This window comes from Desmodus rotundus, chromosome 3, assembly GCF_022682495.2.
Source record: "Desmodus rotundus isolate HL8 chromosome 3, HLdesRot8A.1, whole genome shotgun sequence".
NCBI classification, from domain to species: Eukaryota; Metazoa; Chordata; class Mammalia; order Chiroptera; family Phyllostomidae; genus Desmodus; species Desmodus rotundus.
In genome coordinates this window covers 67,290,621-67,314,059 of record NC_071389.1, presented here as the reverse complement: position 1 = coordinate 67,314,059, position 23,439 = coordinate 67,290,621, and the positions used below count along the sequence as shown (strand labels likewise).

The window sequence follows — 23,439 nt, the reverse complement described above, 5'->3', positions numbered from 1 at the left end:
TTTAGAATCTCATCTCCTGCCCCTCCCCCAAACTTATTAGGTCTGTGGTTGCTGGGCCAGAATCCGTTCCTCTTGGGCATGCGCCAGCCATTCACGGAAGCCGGGGCTCATCCAGAGAAAGAGAACCAGTAGGGGATACATATGAAGAGATTTAGTGCAAGGAATTAGTTTATGCCATTGCAGGGTCAGGCAAGGCAAGTCAGGAGGGGCAGGTGGAATTCTCAGGCGTGAGCTGAGCCCCAGCTCTGCTCTTAAGGCCCTTCAACTGATTGCATCAGGCCCACACAGGTTACTTAGGATAATCTCCATTACTTAGAGCCACCTGATTATGGACTTGAGTCATGTCTACAAAATACCTTCACAGCAACATCTAAATTAGTGTTTGAATAGAGGTGGTAGGTAGCCAAACCAAGTCAGCATATAAACACCATCACAGAAACATTTTTATATCTTAAATCTGTGCAGCTGATGGTCTTGGTATGTTGTTTCTACTTAATCATTTTCAGAGCCTGCAGCAGTTTTTGTTGTTGTTATTTACTGTAAGAGATCTCTCTTCCTTCAGCCAAGCAATTATTTTGGTTCCATAATAATCATTACTCTCCGCTTGCCCCTTCATTGTCTTTCTCCTCCACCTTCACCAGGGCAAGGGGAGAAAGAGAAGGAAACAAGAGGCAGAGAGGGGCACAACCCCTGCTTTGCTTCACTGCTTTACCTTTTCCCTCTCTTGAAAGCCTGGCATAGTTTTTGGAGTCCGGCAGACATGATTTGAATCTGCACTTGTTCCCTTGCTAAAAGCAAAGTGACCTCACCTCTCAGAGCCCCAGTGTCTTCGGTGTCAGATGGGAGGGTTCAGAATCTATGAAGCATGCGCTTGGTAAGTGGTCAGGAAGAGCCTTTATGGTTAGTACCTTACAGTGTTTGTTCCTGTTAGTAGGGGCGAGAGGGGCTCTGTCTACCCAACGATGCTGATTTCTTCATTTTGGTAACTCGGTGGCAGAGTAGAAAGAGCTGCAGAGTGAGAAACGGAGTCTGCAGTTCTGTTGTCAACTGTGCTTTCTACCAGCTCTGTGCCGCTGGCAGGTTCTTTAGCTTCTCTGATCCCTACTCTCCTTGTCGGTAAATTGGAATGTAGATGGTAAGTCCTGACGAAGAGGAACTCTGTAAAGGGAATTCTAGGAACCTGTTTAGAACCAAGCGTGTGTCAAGTTCAGTTTGTGGGTTTGAACCAGGATTGACATATTGTATGTAATTTAAAAGGAAAATAAAAGAAAGAATCCTCCCCAGTGAGGGATTTCCCAGAAGCACATTTGGAAGGCAAAAATAGATCGAGGATCATGGCAAGTAATGGTATGATGCCAACATTTTATTTTCTTCCCCGAAAAACAACCTTTAGACAGCAAATACACTTTAAATTTTGGGTCAAGCTCCTCCTAACATCACGCTAACACTGGGAGATGAGAAAGGGTAAAGTTAGGAGTCCGGAGAGATCATTTTGTGAGACCTTAGAGGATCCCTGTATGGCCTGGCACTCTACGTTGAAAAACTACATTATAAAGCAGCTCACACTTCATTAATTTGTTACCCTGTGGGAGTTGAGTCTGTCTTTCTGATGGAGAGAGATTTTGCTTCTCTTTGTATATGTACATATTCACATATACATATACTAAATATTTTTGTAACATTTCCACGGGAGATTAGAGTATTGCTTTTGTACTGGCTCACATTCAAGTTTGTGTGTGTTTATATTCTGAGGGCAGCATCTCAGAACTTCCCTCGTGGACATGTGGAAACATGTAGGATGTTAAGAACAGAGAGCAGTTTCAATCCTTAGTTCTTTATATTTCAGCAAAAATAAAAATTCAAAGCAGAGGATGATCATCATGCATGTTTTGAGAAAAAATTGTTGCATATGTTTTAAGTCTTGTTTTTGAAAGAAAATAGTCTGGCTGTGGATACAAAGTAAAAACACCCAAGGGCTTTTAAATGGTTGCGTGGATTTGTGTTCTTGAATGCACCCTTGGCGGGGACCATCACCACATGGCTTATGAATGTGTAGCTTTGCAAATCATTTCTGCAGGTTCGTGGTCGTGGAAGTTACTGTTTCTTTAAAACAAAGTTAAAAAAATAATTGAGGCATGATATATGGTTAAAGAAAACATGTTTCAGATCACATTCCACATCACGTGGCCTTGGAGGAAACAGGCAAGCACAGCCCTCCCGGGAATTGGAGAGGGAGAACGTGTGACTTTCTTCTCAGAATATAGGGTTCTGTCCTTCTTTGGGAGGTAAATATGTCACAGTTCCAGTACTTACTGTAAGTTTGCTTTTGCTGGACTTTGTGCACAAGATCCATCAAAACGTCATCTTGTTGTCTTTCTGTGTGGGCGCTGCAAGGAGCTCGAGGGCTAACCTGCATAGACCCTACTTATACACAAACCTGAGTTCTAGAGAAATGCCTGTTTTGCTTTACCAGGTCCCACTTTCCCCTACAATTGAACCAGCAAATACTTGGCGCAGCAGATGTTCCTGAAAACTCAGTGTGTTTTTCCTTGCTTCATTTGTTTTCCTTGTTTTGCTCTTTTTATTTTGCAAAGCAGGCAACTCCAAAGAGATTTGCCTGAGGGATGTAAAGCACAGCATAGGAAATATAGTCAACAATATTGTGATAACCATGTATGGGGCCAGGTGGTACTGGACTTATGGGGGGAGGGTGTTCTTTTGTAAATTATATTAATGTCCAACCACTATGCTGTACATCTGAAGCTAATATAAAATAATATTGAATGTCAACTGTAATCAGCAATTAAAATACATTTAAAAACTTTTTAAATAAATTTTACTCATGTATGCTAATAAAGAGGGTACTGTAAAATAAATATTACTGTTAATATCAAAAAAAGAGATTTGTCTATGTGCAAGAATCAGGAAAAAGGAATAAGAATAGAAGTTGGGTGTAGGGCAGGACAAAAGGGGGAGAGGAGCTAATTCTCATGGTGCAAGTGCTGAACTTTTACCAATGTCAAAGTCATGTGAACGGGTAAAGTTAAGTGCATGAGTTAGAGGAGCCCCACAGAGCTGTAACCTGAATAACAGGCACTTTACCCAACTGATAACAGAAGCTCCAAATGGAGCAGCACTGAGCTGGGGGGGGAACCTGTGTGCACGTGATTCCTGGACCAGATCTTCCTCTGAGATCTCAGCGGGCTTTTCTTTATCTTGGGGGAGCTATGGCTCCTCTTATTTCATGAGGCTCTTTCTTTCCTTTTAGATGTGCAAGAAGATGACTCCATCCATGGCTTGGCTTTACTCTGTCCCTCTTGGCTTTTTTTTTTTTTAAACCAGTGCAAGGGGAGAATACTCTTGCCTGATTTTAAAGCAATCCTGCATGGTTTACAAAGACTATTTGGAGTTTGAATAATGTTTGTATCTATGGCCTAGAGCACTGATCTTCAAGCACACATTGGAATCTTCGGGGGAGGTGCAGGGAGATTATAATGCAGTTTTTCTGGATCCTGCATTCCTTCTTCGCCCTCAAATCTGCCTTTTAACATACTTCTATTTGTGTTATACTGGCCCAAGGATCACACTTTGGGAAGCACTGGACTTGAAATATCTTCTTGACATTGATTTATATTCTGAGACCAGACTAAGAAGAAAATGGATGGATGGAAGTTCAGTTCATCCTTCCTTAGGGTCACATTGGAGGAAGCTCTAGAGCAGCTCCATCCAACAGAAATGAAATGCAAACCACACAGGTAATTTTAAACCTTCTATTAGTGAATTTAAAAAGTAAACAAGTGGAATTAATTGTAATGGCATATGTTATTTAACTCAGTGTATGCCACATAATATCACTTGCCATGTAATCAATACAAAAATTGAGATTTTTTACAAACTTTTTTCTTAACTATAAGACAGTACGAAGTCTGGTCTGTGTTTCACATTTACAACACAGGTCAGTGTAACTGGCAGCATTTCAAGTGCTCTGTGGTGGTGTGTAGCTAGTGACTACTGTGTTGGATGGCTGTACAGCAGCGACAGACAGACACTTGGCACTCATTCCCGTCTCTCCGCTGCTCCTGAATGGAACCTCGGAATCCTTCTCCGCACAGAACGCTAGGCAGGTGCGGCCAATTAATTGGACTTCAAGACTCATTCATTCATTAAACAGACTTATTGACTGTCTTTTCTGTACCTGACAATGTTCTAGGTGCTTGGCATATAAACAAAGCACATTAAGACACCAGCCTCTGAAGGATCTTACATTCCAGTGGGAGGAGATGGGTAATACTCAAAATAAACAAGAAAATTATATGGCATTTTGCAAGGTGACTATGCTATACTATACCAGAGAAATTAGAACATGTAAAGCAGGTTTGGGGGGAGCTAAGATCGCTAGAGTAGAAGCTGCCGGGTGGTCGGATTGTAATTTTAAATAGGCCCCGTTGAGAAGGTAGTGTGTGAGTGGACTCAAGGGAAGTGAGGTGAAACTTCAGACGAGACCTAATTACCAAGTGTGATCTAGTGTGGCCTTATTTTCATCAGGACCGCTCACAGGGGAGCGTCCTTGTAGGGGCTGGGTCAGGAGGGAGGGAGGAGAGGGGTGGGACCAGGGGAGGCCTTAGAGTATGACACTGTCCTCAGCAAAGCCCCTCTCTCCTTCCTCACGGAAGACGAGAGCAGCTGGGGGAAGCTCAGAGAGAGACCCAGGCAAGTGCCAGGCCTCTGAGTCAGCTGATGTGCTGAGATAAGTGCTAAAACGAAGAACCTCAGTTCCAGGAAAATGGTGACCACCCCCGTGAGCCAGGATTTGTTCCCTTCACTCAGGCTTGAGAGCTGTGTCGTGAGGCCTCAGTGGATCTGCGTAGGACTTTAAGAGTTAAAGCCTAAATACAGGTGTGGAAACAAAAGGGCTGGTTGCCTTTTTTTTTTTTTTTTGCTTTTTTCTTGCTCTTTTGGACAAGGTTGTTGAATCTGATCCAGAAAAAATAATACACTTGGCTCTCAATGCCTTGCCGTAAGTTCTTGTAATAAAACTTCCAGCACTGGCAGATAGAGTAATGTTCTGCTCTTTAAAAAACTCTGGTAGCATAATTAGAATTTAAAATACGAATGTTGTGCGTGGTTTCAGTAGGGAGAGCATTCAGGAGAGGAGGTGGCTCAGTGTGGATCTCAGCAGCCTGGGATTCGTCGAGCAGTAAAGTGCCCACAGATACTCGCTAAGAATCAGGATTCTTGGAGCTCAGTGCTCTGTTCATTCCCACAGGAAGACGTTTGTCATGTCAGGGAATGTCAGAGGACTGGGTTTTAATTAGCAAGCAGGAGAAAAGTTCAGTGGATTCTGGGGGAAGACATGAAACTACTAAATGATTTAATAATTGGCTTTTAGGTGGAATTATCGGGTGAAAAATCAAATCATTAGCTTTAAAGCCTGGATGAAGGATCATTCCCTGGGCAGTGAGGGAAGAAAGGGCTACGGGATGAAGAAATTATAGCATATCCTTTCCTGTAGGGAATAGCGTTGAGCTTCATTCAACAGCGCCAAGCAGTGCCAGGCCCAGGAGATTCAGGATGAACAAGCTGCTTTCTTGGCCCGTGAGGTGTTCTTTGTCAGTTGAGGGTGGCAGGTTTGTTGATAAATGTGCAGTTCACGTGCGGTGTGTACAAGGTGCAGTGAGTAGCTCCATCCCAAGGAAAGAAAGGGAGCCTGGGAGGTTTCACAGAGAAGGTGATACCTGTGGAAGGACAAGGAGTGGTTACCAGGTGTGCGAGGCGGGGAAGAGCAGTCCAGGCAGGGAGCAGAATGTAAAAAGTCCCGGGAGCCTGAAACGGCATAGTGTGTTCTGCCACCGTGAGAGATCACATATGGCAAGTCCTGGGCACAAGGGGAGTGATGGGAAGTGGGGTGGGCAGAGCCCCCCTCTGACCATGAGCCAGTTAAGGTACTTAGATGCTATCCTATATCATCATGAGTTGACTTTTTATAGAGTATTCCTCCTCCCCGGTGACAGTGTGGAGGAGGGATGGAGGGAAACAGAATTGGCAGCTTGGAGAGTAGGAGGTTACTGGAACAGTTTGGCTGAGACATAAGGGCCAGTCATGGGGCAGTAGCATGGCAAAGACATACAAATAAGGTAGAGGATGGTGGGTAGAATAAACAGCCCTGGAAAGTTTCTGCCACCTTATCCAAATATAAAATTCTTACTAACATTTTTTAAAAACAATTTCATGTTCACTCATGTAATTATTTTCCTTGCAATGGTAATTGCAACCTTCCTCATATTAGAAAAGTATTATGTTCCCTCTTTTTGTTTTTTTTTTTCTAATTTCTTTACATCTATGTTCTTCCACAAACTTTAACCTAAGCCAAACTCTAAAAAGAGTACCATACCACACCGTGAAGGTAAAGCCAGACTAGAGCTTAGACTGGATACGTAGTGATATTAACATATTGGGTTGGCCAAAAGGTCCATATAGTTTTTTCTGTAAAATAAGAGACGTATTTTTTCATCTTCACCAGTAACTTTATTGATTAGGATATTTTGAGTATGTTGGCTATCTCCCACATGGTATAACATTGATTGTTCTCAGTTAATGTCTCGATTTGATCACTATCGACTTCAGCTGGTCTACCTAACTGTAGAGCATCGTCCAGCGAGAAATTTCCAGCATGAAACTTCGCAAACCACTTTTGACCTGTTCAATCAGTCACAGCACCTTCTCCACACACTGCACAAACCTTTTTTGAGTTTCAGTTGCATTTTACCTTTCCTTAAATAACAAAGCATAATATGCTGAAAACGTTGCATATTTTCTTCCATCTTCCATATTTAAATAGCTACACAAAAATTCACCAATTTCGATGAGTTTTTTAAAAAATGCATGCTGATATGATAGCTGTCACAGTGCAGTCTAACAAAGTTGTTTTGAATGAAGTTAAAGACAACTAAACACTACTAGAGCCATCCTACAGAAAACACCAAATGAACTTTTTGGCCAACCCAATATTATGTCTTTATTTCAGTGGGGCTCTTGACAGGTCCTAGCATGGTGTTCTCACAGACAAGATGAGGACAGTTCATGGGGTGACTCTGGAGTTGATGAATGACTTGGGACCCCAGCAAGTGCCGTTTGGCGTGTGTGGGTCGGTGTGACAGTGTACCTGTCAAGTCACAGAACCGAGCCTAGTCTCTTCGGCTTCTCCAGGATTTAGATGAACAGGTAGAAGGTGCTCATGAAATTGAGAGCTATTGACAACTCACAGAATAAGGATTTGTATGTGGTCTCTAAAAACTGGAAATAAGGATCTAAAAAATAAGTATAAGCCTTTGTTTTTATATGAAAAAAATAATGGTATAAGGGAAGGATGTGAAGAGCCTCGATCTAAGAAAATAAAGACCTAAGGATTTAGGTTCTGCCATCAGCATCGCCACGTCCCTGGCCTGAGCTGCCACTCTTTCTCCCCCGGTTAACTCCAGGAGTCTGCGGCTGCTGTCCGCTCCTCGTCTCTCTGCAGTGCAGACTGGACATGACAGCCAGAGTGATCATTTGTCTGGTGCCTTGATGAACTCGCAGCAGCGGCCCATCTCACCCACACTGCACACCTCAGTCCTTAATGGTGGTCTGCAAGGTCCGGCTGGACCTGCTGGTGTCCCCTTTGACCTCTGACCTTTACCCCTACCTGTCTTCCCTCACCCCTGTGCTGCAGCCACACTGGCTGCCTGGACCTTCCCTCCCCGCACCAAACCTTTACCCTTGCTGCTGGCTTGACCGGCAGTGCTCTTCCCTCGGCACCTGCATGGCTCACTTCCCCATCCCCTGCAGGTCTGTGACTGCTCACGGACTGTCTCGGTCAGACTTTCCCCATCACAGCATTTAAAAGTATAATGTCCCTCTCCTTCTCTCAGTGTATTTTGCTCCAGAGCACTGATTCCTACAGTCTATGTTGTACTTACTTACTTTGCTCCTCTGGCTTCCTTACTAGGCTGTAAGCTCCACAAGGGTAGGGAATTTTTGTCTTTCACCTTCTCTGCTACATGCCCCACACCTAGAACAGTGTCTGACACAGAGTACGTGGGCACTCAGTAAATATTTGTTGGATGTATGTTTAAAGCATAAAATAATGAATATGATACAAGAGCAGGGTTCAGCTGATAGAAAAGCTAATGTGTTCTTGGGCCATGTGTAATCACGGGCCTCATGCAGTGTCCCCACAATATAGAAAGAGATTTATGTCAGGAATTGGCTAGCAAGTGCAGAATCCGCAGAGCTGGCGTTCAGCTCAAGTGCTGAGGCCGTCAGGCTGCTGTAGGACTAGGAAGAGCTGATGTCCCAGTTTGAAGGCTGCTGGGCAGGAGGGTTCTCTTACCTGGGGGAGGGGGGCAGCCTTTTGCCAGTGTTCAGGCCTTTAGGTGATTGGACGAGGCCCACACACCTTAAGAAGTCTATCTGTTTTATTTACTCTGCCAATTTAAATGTTAATCTCGTCCAGAAACACCTTCACAGGAATACTCAGAATAGTGTTTGACCAAGTATCTGGGCACTCTACGGCCCAGTCATGGCGACATGGAAGATGACCCTCACAGGACATTTTGTCAGACCACACCCCAAGCCCCAAGTCTTATCCCCGCTACCACGTTTCAGACTCTGCTGGCGGAGATCTGACGTCCCTGGTGTCTGGGCAGGACTTGGGGGCTCGCTGTAGTGCCCTAAAGAAGTGAGGTTGTGCACAGGGTCAAGTGTCATCTTCAAACATTTGAAGGCTTGGCTCATGGAGGAAAGAGGAAGGAATTCTTTGGTCTAGAAGACACAGCTCAGACAAATGGATAGAAGGCAAGCCATAGGGACGGAAAGTAAGAACAGATATTTTCCACCTTGGGAGCTAGCAGGGCCTCCTTTCTGGAAGGGTGCAAGCAGAGCCTTTTGTGGCCAGAAGTCAAGTCTCCTGGTGCTGATTCCCTGACCTCGGGTGGGCCATTAGCTTCTCTGAGATGGTTCCTCTCTACCACGGAAATCACCTCATAGGTCTTCCTGAGGGTCAGGCGGGAATAACCACACCTTCTAGAACTTGGTGGGGGCTGGGGGAGGCCCTCGTCGGAATCCAACTTCGTCAGAGCCAGGAGAACGAGCGGTCAGCAGGAGTGCTGACTAACCCCTTGCAGCAGCAGAAAATTTCCACTGACCTACAGTCAGGGACATTTCCTTGCTCCTGGCAGCTTTACTGCTTATTGGAATGTACTCGGGGAGTGGCAGTTCACTCCTTTTCCAAATTCCTCAGCCCTGAATGTATGATCCTTGCTGCTGCTGGCCCAGGAGAACACAGACTGGAGCAGGGCTGGCGGTGCACGGGGAGATCAGCCAGGAGTTGCCCTTCTGGGCCATATATGCTGTCACTTTCCAGTTACCTCAGGATACGTTCCAGAGTTGCCCTATTCTCTTATCAACACTGTTCATATCCCCGCCTCTGGAATGTTCCAGGCTGACGTATCTCACCTTCCACTCTGTAGAAATGTACTATGTGTATAACGTGCTTAAACCTCCAGAGTTGTGTTTTATGGCTGTAGCATAAGTGGGAAGAAAAGGAACAGAACATCCAGGGAAGCGTGCCTAAACATCCAGAACTGTGCTGGCAGTGGGACAGAGGCCTCTGCACTGTTGTGGTTTATTTTGGTGACAGGCTTAATAAAAATGACTTTTTAACACAAGTGGTTTTCAGTGAAAAAAAGATTTTACTACGGTGTTTAAGTCAGAAAATCAGATAAACATTGTTTGAAGTTGTGTGCTGATGAGTAGCGAAGCCTCAAAGGACTTAGGCATAGGTTGGCATGGTTCTTGTTTGGCAGGTAAACAGCTCAGGGTTTCCTTATGCAGGCGATGTCAAAACAAGGCCGAAGCTAAGCGGTGCCCACTGGTTTTGTTTATGACTGGCATTGGGACATTTAGTAAATGTCACTACTGCACTCAGTAGCACTTTGTGGTGCTTACTACATAGTAGGTGTTCCATAGATGATAAGTACTCTTACTGGTCATGGTTTACAGTCAGTTATTAATGATTAGTTCTGGGCTTTCCAACTCAATACAAACAGAAAGTTTCTCTTATTCTGTTGTTGGTTTTTTTTTATATAGATTTTATTTATTTGAGATTTTATTATTTATTTTCAGAGAGTGGGGAAGAGAGGGAGAGAAACAGTGGTGTGATGGAGAAACATCAACTGGTTGCCCCTCGCACACCCCTAACTGGGGACTTGGCCTGCAACCCAGGCATGTGCCCTGACAGGGAATTGAACCAGCAATCTTTCTGTTCATAGGCCAGCACTCAGTCCACTGAGCCACACCAGCCAAGGCTCTTTTTCTTTATTAAGTATTAAACAGCCTGACTTATAGCATAAAAGGGCTGTCAGTTTGGGGAGCCAATTTGGGGATCCAGCAGATGTTTGAGTGGTAGTAACATTCAGTCAGTCAGAAGTACGGAGTGGGATTTCTCAGTCATAGTACAATGGACATTTCAGATAATTCTTTGTTGTGGAAGCTGTCCTGTGTATTATTATAAGATGTTTAGCACACCTCTGGTCTCCGTGCACTAACTGCCAGTAGTTGTGACAATCACAAATGTTTCCAGACATTGCCTAAAGTCCCCTGGGGACAAAACCACCTCTGGCTATTAAGAACCACTGGTGTAGGGAAAGCTGCGAGATGCCCACACTGGGCCTGACCTATAACAGTGTTTTTCAAATTATAGATCCCTTAGCACCCATTAAGACAGGGCTTCTCAATCATGGATGAACATTAGAATCACTGGGGAGCTTTAAAATATTCTGATGCCTGAGTCTCACCCCAAAGATTCCCATTGATCGGGGGTGTGGCCTGGGCCTCAGGATATTTAGAAGCTCTCAGGTGGTTCTAGCTTTCAGCCAAGAGGGAGACCACAGCATTGGTAGGTCATGGAATTAATTTGGTGAAGTACTTCTGTGCTAGCATTTAAAAAATACATGTATATATAATTGAATAGAAATTATTAATGCCTAGGACATTACTTATGTGCTACTGTGTGTGTGTGTTACAGTTGCAAACACTGCTATAAGCAATAGAATCATAAGCAAAATCCTTGTCCTCAAACTGCTTTTAGTCTGGCTATTTATAACCTCTTTAGAATCTACTTGCTTTTTGTTAATGATAAGTAGTTAATATGAAATTTAATCCAAGACATTTATAGTCTTATGACTTGGGAATTTGTGAGTCTTTTTGCTTACATTTTGAGCTTTCACTGTGACACTGATAAAGTCAGTTATTTTATAAATGCTAGCCAGTAAAGATGACATGCATATTTTCACTAAATATGATTATAATACAGCAGCAAGATGATAGTTTTACTCCTCTGTATGAGTTAAGTATGTAAACCATCATTTGCTAGGTCAGCGATGGTCTAAATACATTCAGCAAGAGTGTGGGACTTGCGCGAAACATCCCAAAGTTTTGTTAGGCTGAGTCCAACAGCCTCTTGACTTCATTATCTCTGGGAACTTGGGGGGCCTTACAAAACAGACTGTAACATAAACTCACTCACTGCCAGGAAGTAGTGTAATGTGGTAGAAGACTCGCCGTCTCTGGCCATTTGTTTTTACCTCTGCTCAGGAGAACACAAACCGGAGACTCCTGGTGTCCCTGTGGTAGTGGTACTGTGGCCGCGGAAGACCTGGAAGTCACACTCACTTGCTAGCAGGACTTCGGGGTTGCTTGTCCTGATCCTGGGCCCATGTCAGCACTCACCAAGGCTTCCTGCTTGACCTGAAGCATATTACTTGAAAGATTGGCCTTCAATTTAGGTGTCTGGGAAACAGCAATGATAATTCGTATGATCGCTCACAGTGCACACCCTGCAGTCTGTCATCACAAAGTTCTTTAAAAATCCAAAGGGACGTCCTGCAAGTCGGTAGCCTTGTCATTAGCAGGGAGAAGTAGCCTTGAGATTACTTCTCAAATCAGCTGCTGAAAAAAGAGAATTTGCCTGCATAACAAAGGGAAGAAGCTGGGTTGACAAATATCCGTCAGTTGTCTGGTAAGAGTTCTCTAATTAGGATTCAGCTCCAGGTGACTTTACCACATTAAATACGCGATTCTCTTTCCTGTAGGTGTCTGAGGGTTCTTTGGTCCAATTTTCATCAAGAAACTTCTCACTGTCAGCAGAAACAGAAGAAAGGAGCTTCCCACATGGAAATGAACATCTGTTAAATTGGGCCCGAAAGGAGTTTGGAGCAGTCACTTCATTCACCGAACTCAAGATAGCGCGGAACATTTACATTAAAGTGGGGGAAGGTAAATTTTATGTGGTTTCAATTAATGACTGATTTACAACAGTCAATTGTTTTCTTTTCTGAGACCAGGTGGTCAGGGCAAGGAATCGTATAATTACAGAATGCTGGAGCTGGCAGGGCCCTGAGGGCCTGTTTCCCCCACGTCCCCTCCTTCTCATTTTCCTTCTGAAGAAACAGGCCTGGTAATGGCCAAGTGAGAAATGGGGGTGTGGCCTGGTTGAGAGAGGAGGAGCGGAGGTAGTGGTGTAGGATTTAGAAAACAGCCACGCACAGAAGTTAGAGAAAGTGAGTGGAGGGTGAGAGGCTGAGAGTGTGGCAAAGGAGGTGATAACTTGTGGTGTGAAGGAGGAGTTGGCAGGATGGGTCAGCAGTTAGGGCTTCCTCTTACCTGTTGTTTTGCAAACATTTGAAGCCAATATCACTTTATGATTTTGAGACATCAGTTAAATTTTGGATGATAGCAGAGGAAAAGTGTTTGAAAATATATTTTTAATACATAGGCTTGTTGCAAGGATAAATTACTGGAAAAAGGAACTAATTGCATGGCCTCCATAAGAGATTGCCCATTTCAATTTCCTTGCCATGCAGAGGGATATAAATATTTGGTGGCTCAGTTTTGAAAGTGTATTACTTTTTAACAACTTTTTTCGTTATTATTTTTAGTTGAACACAGTTGGAACCCCCATAAATCACTAGAAATAACAACTCTTGTGAAAGGGTCCTTGTAGTCAGGTGATTGTGTGAAAACGGCCCTTCAGGTGCTCAGCGTCCATCTGCTTTCTGTTGAACTTGCTGCAGTTGTCACCTCCTCTGCAGAGAGCAGGCAGCGCATGGGGTGGGTCACGGAGCGACTGTTCCCAGCCCTTTGGGATCTGGGGTGTTTCACAGATGCAGGAAAGGTGAACTGCTGCTGGGGTGTGTGCTGTGTGCAGAGGCAACATCAGACACTTTGAGGTGCACCCACCCCACTGACGCGTGCCAGTAATCCTAGGAGGAGACCATTATTTCCATTTTTTTACAGAGGGTTCAGTGGAGGGTGAAGTTAACTTGCTCAAATCCACATTTACTAGCACGTGGCAAAAGCCAGAACTCAAACCCAGGTTTCCTGAATTTTGAGTCTAATGCTTGTTGCCTGATGCTATAGTTTTAAGGCTTAGCCAGATAAGCACACCCTGAAAATGAAAGTGGGCCACCTGGATGGAAAGCCTTGCTCAGCAGATTAAAGAGAGGAGGAGTTTTAAATAACAATTGGGTTTCAAAAGTTGAAGTTTGTTACTTAAACTGTCAGGGTAGTCAGGTAGCTAATAATAGAATTCAAGTCCATTTGGAAGAAAATAAAAAATCTCTTTTAACAAAGGCTCTAAGCCCTGGCCAATGGTCTGCATTTCTGAAATAGAATTCTAGTAGCATGAAAGAATGTTGATTATCCCTCCTTGGAATTTGTTAGAATAAGAAAATGGGTTATAGGAACATTTAGACTGTTAGGCTCTATTCTCTTGACAGTACACAAGCGTCTATATACTGCTGTCACTTGCCCTTAGAGTGCGGGATTAAGTGACTTCCCCAAGGCCACACACTGGGTTGGTGAAGAACTTAAAGGACCTGCTGTCCAGTCTAGTAAAACTGCTTTGGTCCTTGGTAAAACCTTTGGAACCTCTGAAACTTGACTCCAGCCATCCGTTGGCTAGAGGTCATTGGCCCACACCGTGGAGGGGGAACAGTTGAAGGAAGTAAGAGTCCTGGCTTAGGTCTGTCAGGGGCCCACGAAGCAATGTGTGTCTCACCATGGGCTGGAGTCCTCTGAGCAAGCCTCCTCAGCTAGCTTCCCAGAACCTGACCTTTCTCTGCCCAGCAACCCAGGGACCCCAGGCCTCCTGTTTCTCTATCCCCAATAGCTCTCCAAGTGTGGTCCCTGCTCCAGCAGCATCCTCTTCACTTGGGAACTTATTAGAAATCCCACTTCTGGGGCCCACCCCAGACCAGCTGAATAGGACACTCTAGTGGTGGGGCCCAGCCATCTGTGTTTTAAGGAGCACTGTAGGTGATTGTGATGCTCACTAATGTTTGAGAATTACCGCTCTACCCTGTTCACCAGAGTGGAAGAACTGGGGAGTTTTAGGTTCTTACCCCAGCTGGTTTTATTAACTGCGATGCTTTAAGCAACACTGATTTACTACTGAAGCCCCAGTTTCCTCAGCAGGAAAATAAGAGTTTGCATCGCCTCCCAGGCTCTCAGAATGTATCATTCAAGGTCTCAAAGGCGTTTGTCAGTCCTTTTCCTGAAATACAAATAAGCATGTGACTACCCCCTCCTCCCCACCTCAAACATGCCAGGTTTCTACCCGGGGATTCCCCTCTGTGGTTTCCTTTCTACTTGGCAGTTGGTGTAGGTTTTAATGCCAGGCATGCAGAAGGTCGTTTTGGGGTGGAGGGGAACCACACGCACACATGCATACGCAACAAAAAGTGATTAGCTTATTCAATTTAGTGACAATGGCATCTGGGACTGGAGCCTTCAATAACAGCAACTTTTAAGCAATTATGCCTTTACTAGCGGCTTAGAAGGGTCACAACGTGGTGAGTGCTTTGTTATATGTTTCAAATCTCATATCATCGTTTGTTAATTCAGGAAATGTATACTATGGACCTACTATACCAGACACCCCTGTCAACTGAATATGCAGACTGGGTCCAGGGAGGGTCCTACTCTCTTGAGTTTGAGACTGGCCTGTCCCTGGCCCATCCACACACCCTCTGATTCCTAATGAAATTTCAGCCTTGCCACCCCAGTATCACTTTCCGTCCTGTGATCTGGGGGAGGCATCCGCAGGGCTGCAGCTGCAGGGTGTGCGTTCCTCATCTGCTCATCTGGCAAAAGCCTCAGCAGATGTGGAGGGGAGGCTGCTCCAGCAGCCCGAGTGGGCGGAGTCCTGGCCTCTTCTCTCTGTGGGGGCTATTAGGGAAGAATGCAGAGTGCAGAACTCACGCTCTCTTGGAACCAGCCTGCAAGCAGGGACCTCATGCGCTCCTCTGGTCCCCTCTCTTCTAGAAATGGCTCTGGGGGGGCCACAGTGCATGCTGTGGACTTCTGCACAAGGGAAGTTGCACACGTTTGGCAGGGGTGGCAGGGGCTTGATCAGCTCAACCTTGGGACCTCCTAGGCTGATTCCTCACTCCTCAGTGAGACTCGCATGTGAATTTGAACCCTGGAATCCCATCCATTAATGAAAAGGGAGATATGTGTTTCATTAAAGTACCAGGACTCTGATTAATTACCCCTTCTGAAAAAAGTTTGCTACACCTAGAACTTTCTTGACACTGGTCCCAGCTGTCATACTGCCAGCAGTTTCAAGTTCTGTTTAAATATTTAAACCACTGAATGGAAATCCCATCAACGACAGTGCTGTGTAAACGGCGTGTGCCGTTCGTTGGGGGAGTATCCTCAGACTCTTGGTGCTTGCATCCCCTGCCCTGGCAGAGGTGATGAGCAGCCCTCAGCACCATGAGACAATGCTCGTGAAGGCACCTTGTAAACTGCACGGTGCCATGGAACCATTGGCCATCAGTGCCAAGGTTGTGAGAAAGGATTAAAAAAAGTCTGCCCTTGCTGCATTCCCCAAACTCCTACCTTTAGTCTTGAGAGTATAAAGTGCTGTGAGGAATAAATAAGAGGGAATGATTAATAGTACATGGTGGGTCAGAAGGTTAATTAGGTAGCTGGTTCCCCTATTAATTGAAATAGCAAATATCTAAGGAGGACCACATCTGGGGGTAGGGTAGATAATTGGATTCATTGTTGAGTATGCTGACTGTGAAATACTTAGTGGATTTTCAGGTGGGAGATACTTGGCAGCTCAGACAGGGCGTCATGATCCAGGTACACGTGGAAGCTATGGGAGGGGTTGAGATCATCCAGGAAAAATATGAGACAAAAGGACTGAGGAAGGAAATGAGGTTCTTAGCCTTGGTTTCATATCAGGATCAACTATGGAGCTTTTCACAAAGCAAGCTTCTTAGGTTCAACCTAGATTTTCCAAATCAGATGCTCTGGGATGGGGTCCAAACAGGTCGGTTCTGATGGGCACCAAAGATTGAGGACCACCAGTGCTGAAAGGATGAGCAGAGGAGGAGCCTGTGAGAGAGACTGAAAGGCAGGTCAGAGGAAATGGACGAGGACCAAGAAGTGGCACAGAGCGCAGTATTGGAGAGGGTGTAGACCAAAAGAGGCCAGTAGAGTCGATCCTAGGAGGCCCGTGCTGACCAGAGATGAGGCATTTCAGGACAGATCTTGAAGAGATCTCAGGCCCTTCCCTGGCTCTCATGGTTCCTGTGCCCTGCCCTTGCTCAGTGTCACCGTCCTTTCCTTTGAGTCTGGTTACCAGGCAGACCAGGGGTTTGACAGATTGTTCTATGCCCCTTTACTTTCAGATCAAGTATTTCCTCCCACGTGCAACATAGGGAAGAATTTTCTCTCGCTCAATTACCTTGCTGAGTACCTTCAGCCCAAAGCAGCAGAAGGGTGTGTTTTATCCAGGCAGCCCCAGGATAAGGAAGTACATATCATCGAACTAATCACCCCCAACTCCAACCCCTACAGGTGAGTGAGTGAGTGGGTGGGTGCTCCGAACTGCATGAGGTGAAAATAAATATCTTTCCTGACTTGAGGCAGGGAGAGGTGCAGCGCTCCCTGTGCGGGAGGGAGGGAGCCACGATGCTTTGGGTGGGATTCACAGAAGCTTTGAAGAGGGGAGGAAAGGCACCAGTGGTAAATTTTATTCTCTGCATCTGTCTCCAGATCCTCTATATCCATTTGAGTTCCTGAAGCCTATTCTGAACTTCTTGGCACGGAGTAATAGGACACAGTCATTCTCGCAACATTATTATCTCCTATGAGGTTATCCCTGATGCGAAAATTACAAAATGTGTTTTAGCAACACAATTATCATTTGACTAACGTTCTGTTTTCATAAAGTTCTGTTCCTAGTGTCATCAGAGCACTTTTGCACTCAAAACTGCTTACTTCAAAGCGGTGTGTGTGAGTGATGGGGGTGGCCCTTCATAGTGACACACGAAATAGCCATTAGATGTAACTTTCCTGTCCCTTGCGTTCTCATTTTCCCTTTCCCACTGCAACTTCCTGAGCTAGGACTGGAAATTTAACCCTCCCAAGAAGTACAAATTGGCAGTTACAAAATAGTCATAAGGATGTATAGTACAGCGTAGAGAAGAATATAGTCAGCAATGTCGTAATATCTATATACAGTCTTAGGTGGGTTCTTGAAATATCGGGGGACCACTCTGTAAAGTACAGGATTTGGTTGTCTAATCCCTATGCCGTATGTCTGAGATTGATACAGAATAATATCGATGTAACCTGCAACTGAAAGCAAAAAAATCTTTTAAAAAAAGAATAGGGATTTTAAACAAAGAAATCAAAAGGGGAAAAGCCAGCTCTTCCACTTAAAATATAAAATTGTATTTTATATGACTTAAAATATAAATTTATACTGTAGAGGGATGTCAAAGTTAAAGTTTTGATCAAGTTTTGATTTGAAAAATGCATAAACTATGGATCAATTTTGGAAAGATTCCATTCTGTCCCACACGAAGAATTGTGTGAAAAATTGAAAGGGAAGGAGAATAGAGGCAATCTGGCAAGTGTGCTGAAACATTGAGCCTAAGGCTTCATTTGAGTATATCATTCATTTTATATGTTACAAGTGCGTAAGATGCAGATGGAAAGAAAGACTTTCCTTTAAATTCAGAATGACAGAGATGTTATTGTTTGGTAAAAATTCTCCTTTATACGGAATTCTTAGAAGCTTGGGTTGTGTTCATCAATTTTCCAGTAATCACTTGGTTGACTGCCTGTTTTCTGTGTTTTTATAACTATATATCCAGAAGTTTGGGAAGGTTAATGCAGATATGATTCTGTAGCTAATGTTAATGGCTTAACCAAACCTTATGTAAGTCAAGAAATCCTCCAGCCTTTTGCCTTTTATTCTGAAGTTTCCCATGTTTTTAACTGCCATGCTTCCCTCCTCCCTACCCTCCTTCACTCACCAAACTGCTGCCCACTTCTGATTTTGAAGGATTTGAACATAGAGCACATTGAGAAGTAAGACACCAAAGCATTGAAGGTGTTGAAAGTTGAGAAAACAGCAATTCTGCTTGAAAAGTAAACTCTTCTGGTTTGTTCAAGTCCATTTCAAACAGTGGCTGTGTTAGGTAACCACCTTTTTTTTTTTTTCTTCCAAAGAGGAGAAAAATTTTAGTGGCTAATTATCAGCAGGCATATTTTGCTATTGTTATGTAAGACCATTTTGTTATGCGTGCACCAACAATCTGTTTTGCACATGTCATTTGCCTGGGATCGAATCCAGCTTTTTAATCAACTGGCCAGACACTGGAAACATGAAGACTTGGAAGAGGGGAGATAGTTGCAACTTTCTGGCATTTGGGTCCTAACTCTGCCTTTGTTTTCCATCCACAGTGCTTTCCAGGTGGATATAATAATTGACATAAGACCTTCTCGAAAGGATCCTGAGGTGGTCAAAAATCTCATCTTGATCTTAAAGTGCAAAAAGTCTGTCAACTGGGTGATCAAATCTTTCGATGTTAAGGGAAACCTGAAAGTTATTGTAAGTTGGTCGAGCATTTCTTTGTTTTGATGACTGGCAGCAATTTAAGCCATGTTTGTATGTGTCATGTGTTATTATTATAAAGTTTCTGCCTCTTTGCACTCTCTCTGAGCTGTCTCAGGAATTTTTCACTTTGCAAAATAACCTGCGCCTTGGCTTCTCCTGACAAGGGTGAATAGTGCGGTGGTTAAAATTATGGGGTCAAGACAGACCCAGATTTGAGTTCAGACTCAGCCATTTACACACTGTGTGACCTTGGATAAGTCCCTTAACCTCTCTGGACCTCATTTGCCTCATTTGTGAAATTCCTGAAATGCTTCAGTGTGCTTCCCAGCATAGTAGGTATAAAATAATGCACACCATTAAGCCTTTCATGATTGAGTCCTTCCTGTAAGGACCATACTCTCCACTTTTGAGATAAACACATGATGTTGGCATGTCTTTTCTAACTTCTAAGGGTGAAACACCAATGTAATAGATTCACAATAATGGAGGGGCTAGTGGAAAGTCACACCCTCCCACAGGTCCCCTAAGCATAGTGTTTCATGAAGGAAATGTACTGAAGGGGTTTAGCTGGTTGGCATGATAAGCCAGTAGCAGCCCATTCTTGAAAAGCTGACTGCTGAAATTTGGTAAAATAAAACTTTCCCAGATATGTTTGGGGTGATACCTGTTTGACAGAATATTGGAGCAAATCATAATGAAAGTTAAAGAAAAATCCCCCTTCTGATTTTTAAGAAGATAATGACTTCTTTAGCATCTCTTTCGTGGGCTCAAATTTTTATGCATTCTCTTTGAAAAAATATTGCAGCCAATTGTCTTTCTGCGCCTGCGTGGAATCATTTGGAGTGGGTTTCATGTTTTCAGTGTTTTGGGAGAGGGACGCCTTTGGTTTTGGTATTATTCACTCATGGCACCTTCGTGTGATACAGCAGAGAGCACAGCCAGCGTTCCCCTAGGCGACGTCATAGACAGCACTCACCAGAGGCAGCAGGCAAAGCCACGAGCACACACATCTTAATTTACAGTAATTGTTTCTGGTTCCTGTGGTTTCTTTGGTTTTCTTTTCTGTTTTTTTTTAACTTTGAGAGGATCCCAGTAAGCCATTGTAATGATGATATATTAATTTGGTGTGGAGCACAAAGCCCAGCCATGATTTTCTGAAGTCAGAGCTGTTTTGATTGCCTTCCCCAGCGTGGCATGAGGGGTGTGGCTGACCCGAGGTGTCTGCAGCCTTTGCTGCTGGGCACACCAATCAAGTGTTTTTAATTTCAGAATAACAAAAAACAGGAAAGGGCATCATGCCTTGAAAGGCAAAAACATGCACTACATTTTAATTCCCTGCCAGAGTTCTTGCGTAAATGTTCTTTAGGCCCTGACCCTTCAATGGCTCTTTCACTCCCTGAATATATGTGCCTGGTCCACGGCAGTCCTGGTGTTCGCTTTGAGCGTCTCCACTTCTCATACAGATCAGAAAGGCTAGAGATGAGGTTACTCATCCCAATGTAAGATCTGTTTGTGTTTCTCTCCTTGGCCGCACTCCTGTTCCAGGCCAGTTTTGGACAGTGCACGACAACATTACTAAACAATTAGGTAATGTTTCATAGTGTTCTTTTTTATCCCCCCAATCAGTTTCATGCTTTGTGATTTTCCAACTCCTGTCTCAGATGTGAATTCTGTCTGTGCTTTGAGGGATAGTTATTTACTAATAAAAAAGCATACATTTGTGCTTAGAAAGTGGGAAATGGGTTGCAGTGACCTTGTTCTAGCATTTCCTTTAAAGACAACATGGTACAGTGGAAAGAATCTGGCTTTGGGGCCAGACAGGGGGGGACTCAAATCCCATCTCCAATTGTCATTACTCCCAGTCAAGACTGGCTAATCCAATTGAACTCTGAGTCTGTTTCCTTACCTGTGAAATGGGTACGATAATAGTCCTCCTCTTGAGAGGAATTGTGAGGTTTAATGGAGTTTGTATTCACTCACTTTATGCATTTAAAAAACGGGAGTTCATCTTTCTTTCATAAGCAACTCTTGAAAAGTTTGTCTGTAGGAGCAATTAACTTCTCTAAACAAAGTGAAAACAGAAAATTATCTACTAAAGCCCTTGTGAGGAACTTGATGGGGTGATTTAAAGAGCCCCATTACATGTGGATGGCGTGTGCATGCATGTGTGTGCGCAGGGTCGCGCTGTGGGCAAGAATGGGAATACTGAACGTGACTACATGGCCGTGCCAACCTCTTTAGGTCCCTTGTGGACCATGCATGATCACATTTTGGAAGAACCTCCAAAACATAAAAGGATAGGTGGAGGAAACGTGTTAGAAATTTATTGTTGTAATATTTCATGGCCTCAGGACTTTAAGGTTGGCAATAGCCATTTTGTTCTTAAAAAGACATTTTTTAAATCCCAGTGGGAAAACGTGCACTGTACTCTCTGTCCAGCCTTCCCTGCAGGCCCCTCCCCTCTACACCAACAGTACCACTGCAAATGTGTGTTGGGTGGGTCGGGGGCAGGTGGAGGCACTCAGCTCACTATCCTTGGTGGAGATGTGGGTGGGAAAGTTGGCAGTGGTAGTTGGAGACCCCCGTGAGCCCTCCTATTTTGAGTAGCTACACTGAGGTCTTGGAAAAAACTGGGGACTCCCAGAAATACAGGGTGAGGAGTTCACTCCTTTCTGGCAGCCGACTTGCCTGCTGTTGCCCCAAGCCTTGCTGCTTTACAAATGTGTAGATAGATTTGTAGCCTTGTAAATCCCAAGGCATAATCAGTGTGAGTTGTACTGACAGCTCCTAGATTTCATGTGGAAAGGTGTAAACAAATCACTCCATACTGGTACGAAAAGGACAGGTGGCCGTTATGATGATAGTATTCTGGAAATACAGTATTTTCTCAGCTGTCCAGCAACATGAAAGACTGGGGCCGAGGAGGCCAAGCAGTAGTGTTTAGGCGTGTCACAGTACTCCAGCCAATCAAAACGACGTGCTGCTTTGAAGGGCTGGGAAGAAGCTGTGCTTAAGAAACTGCTGTTGACTAAATGAATAAAAAGTTGTAAAAACAAATTGGATTCTTCTTTACCTTGTTTTCGTTTTCTTTCTATTTTTAACCCTTCCTTCCCCTAAGGAGTTTTCTTTGAATCGAGTGAGAGCTAGAATATCCCAAATCTATGAAGCTGAGCATTTGTTTGTTTGTTTTTAATGGCTACAGACCTTGGTTGAAGCTGTCTGGTTCCTTTGCATGCATGACCGTGACTGGCCAGTGTGGCAGTTTTCTCTCCGATAAGCACCTTGGGTAATAGAAAAACATACTTGGCGAGCTCCTTTAAACTTAGATTGAAAATATGTGTCCTCAGCTAGTATCCCACAACCAAAAAGGCCAAGAGAACTTAGAGGCTCTGAATGAATCTTCTATGGTCTTACAGTGGGAAAGGATTAATATGTAGTCATGTTAGGGGGCAAACAGAATGGGAAACAAATGGGGAATTTAGGGAAAATGCTGTATATATGCAGGAGAAAATAATTGGGCATGGAAATTAAAGTGATTTTTAAAAAGCATGGAAATGCCGTAATCTGCATGCTGGAAGGGCGTCTAGCCCTGGTGGGGCAGTCGTTGAAAATGTTGTGCCTTCTTTGGGGTCCTCTCTGCCGCATTCAGCTCTCTCTTCATCTGACAAGATCGCTGCAGAAGGTGATGTGGAAAATTGCCTTCTGTGTCCCGGTTACTTGGAGTCCTTTTATATCCTTTCTTGGAAAGATTTCTATCATTCAGTTTTAATTTTGTAACTGATTACCAAGTGAAAGCCAATTTTAAGACTGATTTGTGTTGCTGGATTAAGTAATAATTTAGAGGCACAGTAATTAATTTATTATTTAGAACATAAAACCTAAACCAATTCAGTTAATAGAATCGGCAGATGAATACAATTACAGGATTGCTAAATAGATCATAAATTGTACGTGAAATATAAACATTCTTTTTTTTCACCATATGGAACTTAGTAGTTTACAAAGATGAGATAGTCTCCTAGTCAGTACTAAAGCAACTAAGTTGTGCCTTCTTTCATTTAAATCTAGGGTACAGGAAGTAGAAACAGACGCTTTTTTTGGCAATATAATATGCACATCTGTATCCTTAGTACGTAATTTTAAATAAAAATAAGGGAAAGTTTGGTTTATATACATATTGAATATGTATGTGTTAATAATTTAAATATTAACTCTGTAGTAACATACTACATATACTCAGTACGTAGCTACTTAGCCATGATTGGATTATTTCTATCAATATAAACAACCCAAATGCTATGATCAAACAGGATGAATAGATTTCTTTTAATCTGTTCTTAAGGATTTTTCACATCTGTGTTCTTAGTCCAAAGAAAATAGGGAGTCAAAGAATTGCCCTGGCTGATGTGGCTCAGTGGATTGAGCACCAGCCTGCTACAAAGGTTTGCCATTGAGATTCCCCATTAGGGCACATGCCTGGG

The 23,439-nt window shown here is 43.7% G+C and overlaps 1 protein-coding gene across 1 annotated transcript in view; it reads left to right on the top strand.

Moving 5' to 3' along the window:
• The window catches only part of TGFBR3 (transforming growth factor beta receptor 3), a 204,321-nt gene that overhangs the window by 143,570 nt on the left and 37,312 nt on the right, over positions 1–23,439 (top strand). The window contains exons 5-7 of the mRNA XM_024565495.4: positions 12,129–12,312; positions 16,740–16,908; positions 18,805–18,952. Coding sequence (XP_024421263.2) covers positions 12,129–12,312; positions 16,740–16,908; positions 18,805–18,952 — 501 coding nt within the window. The remainder of the gene's footprint in view (positions 1–12,128; positions 12,313–16,739; positions 16,909–18,804; positions 18,953–23,439) is intronic.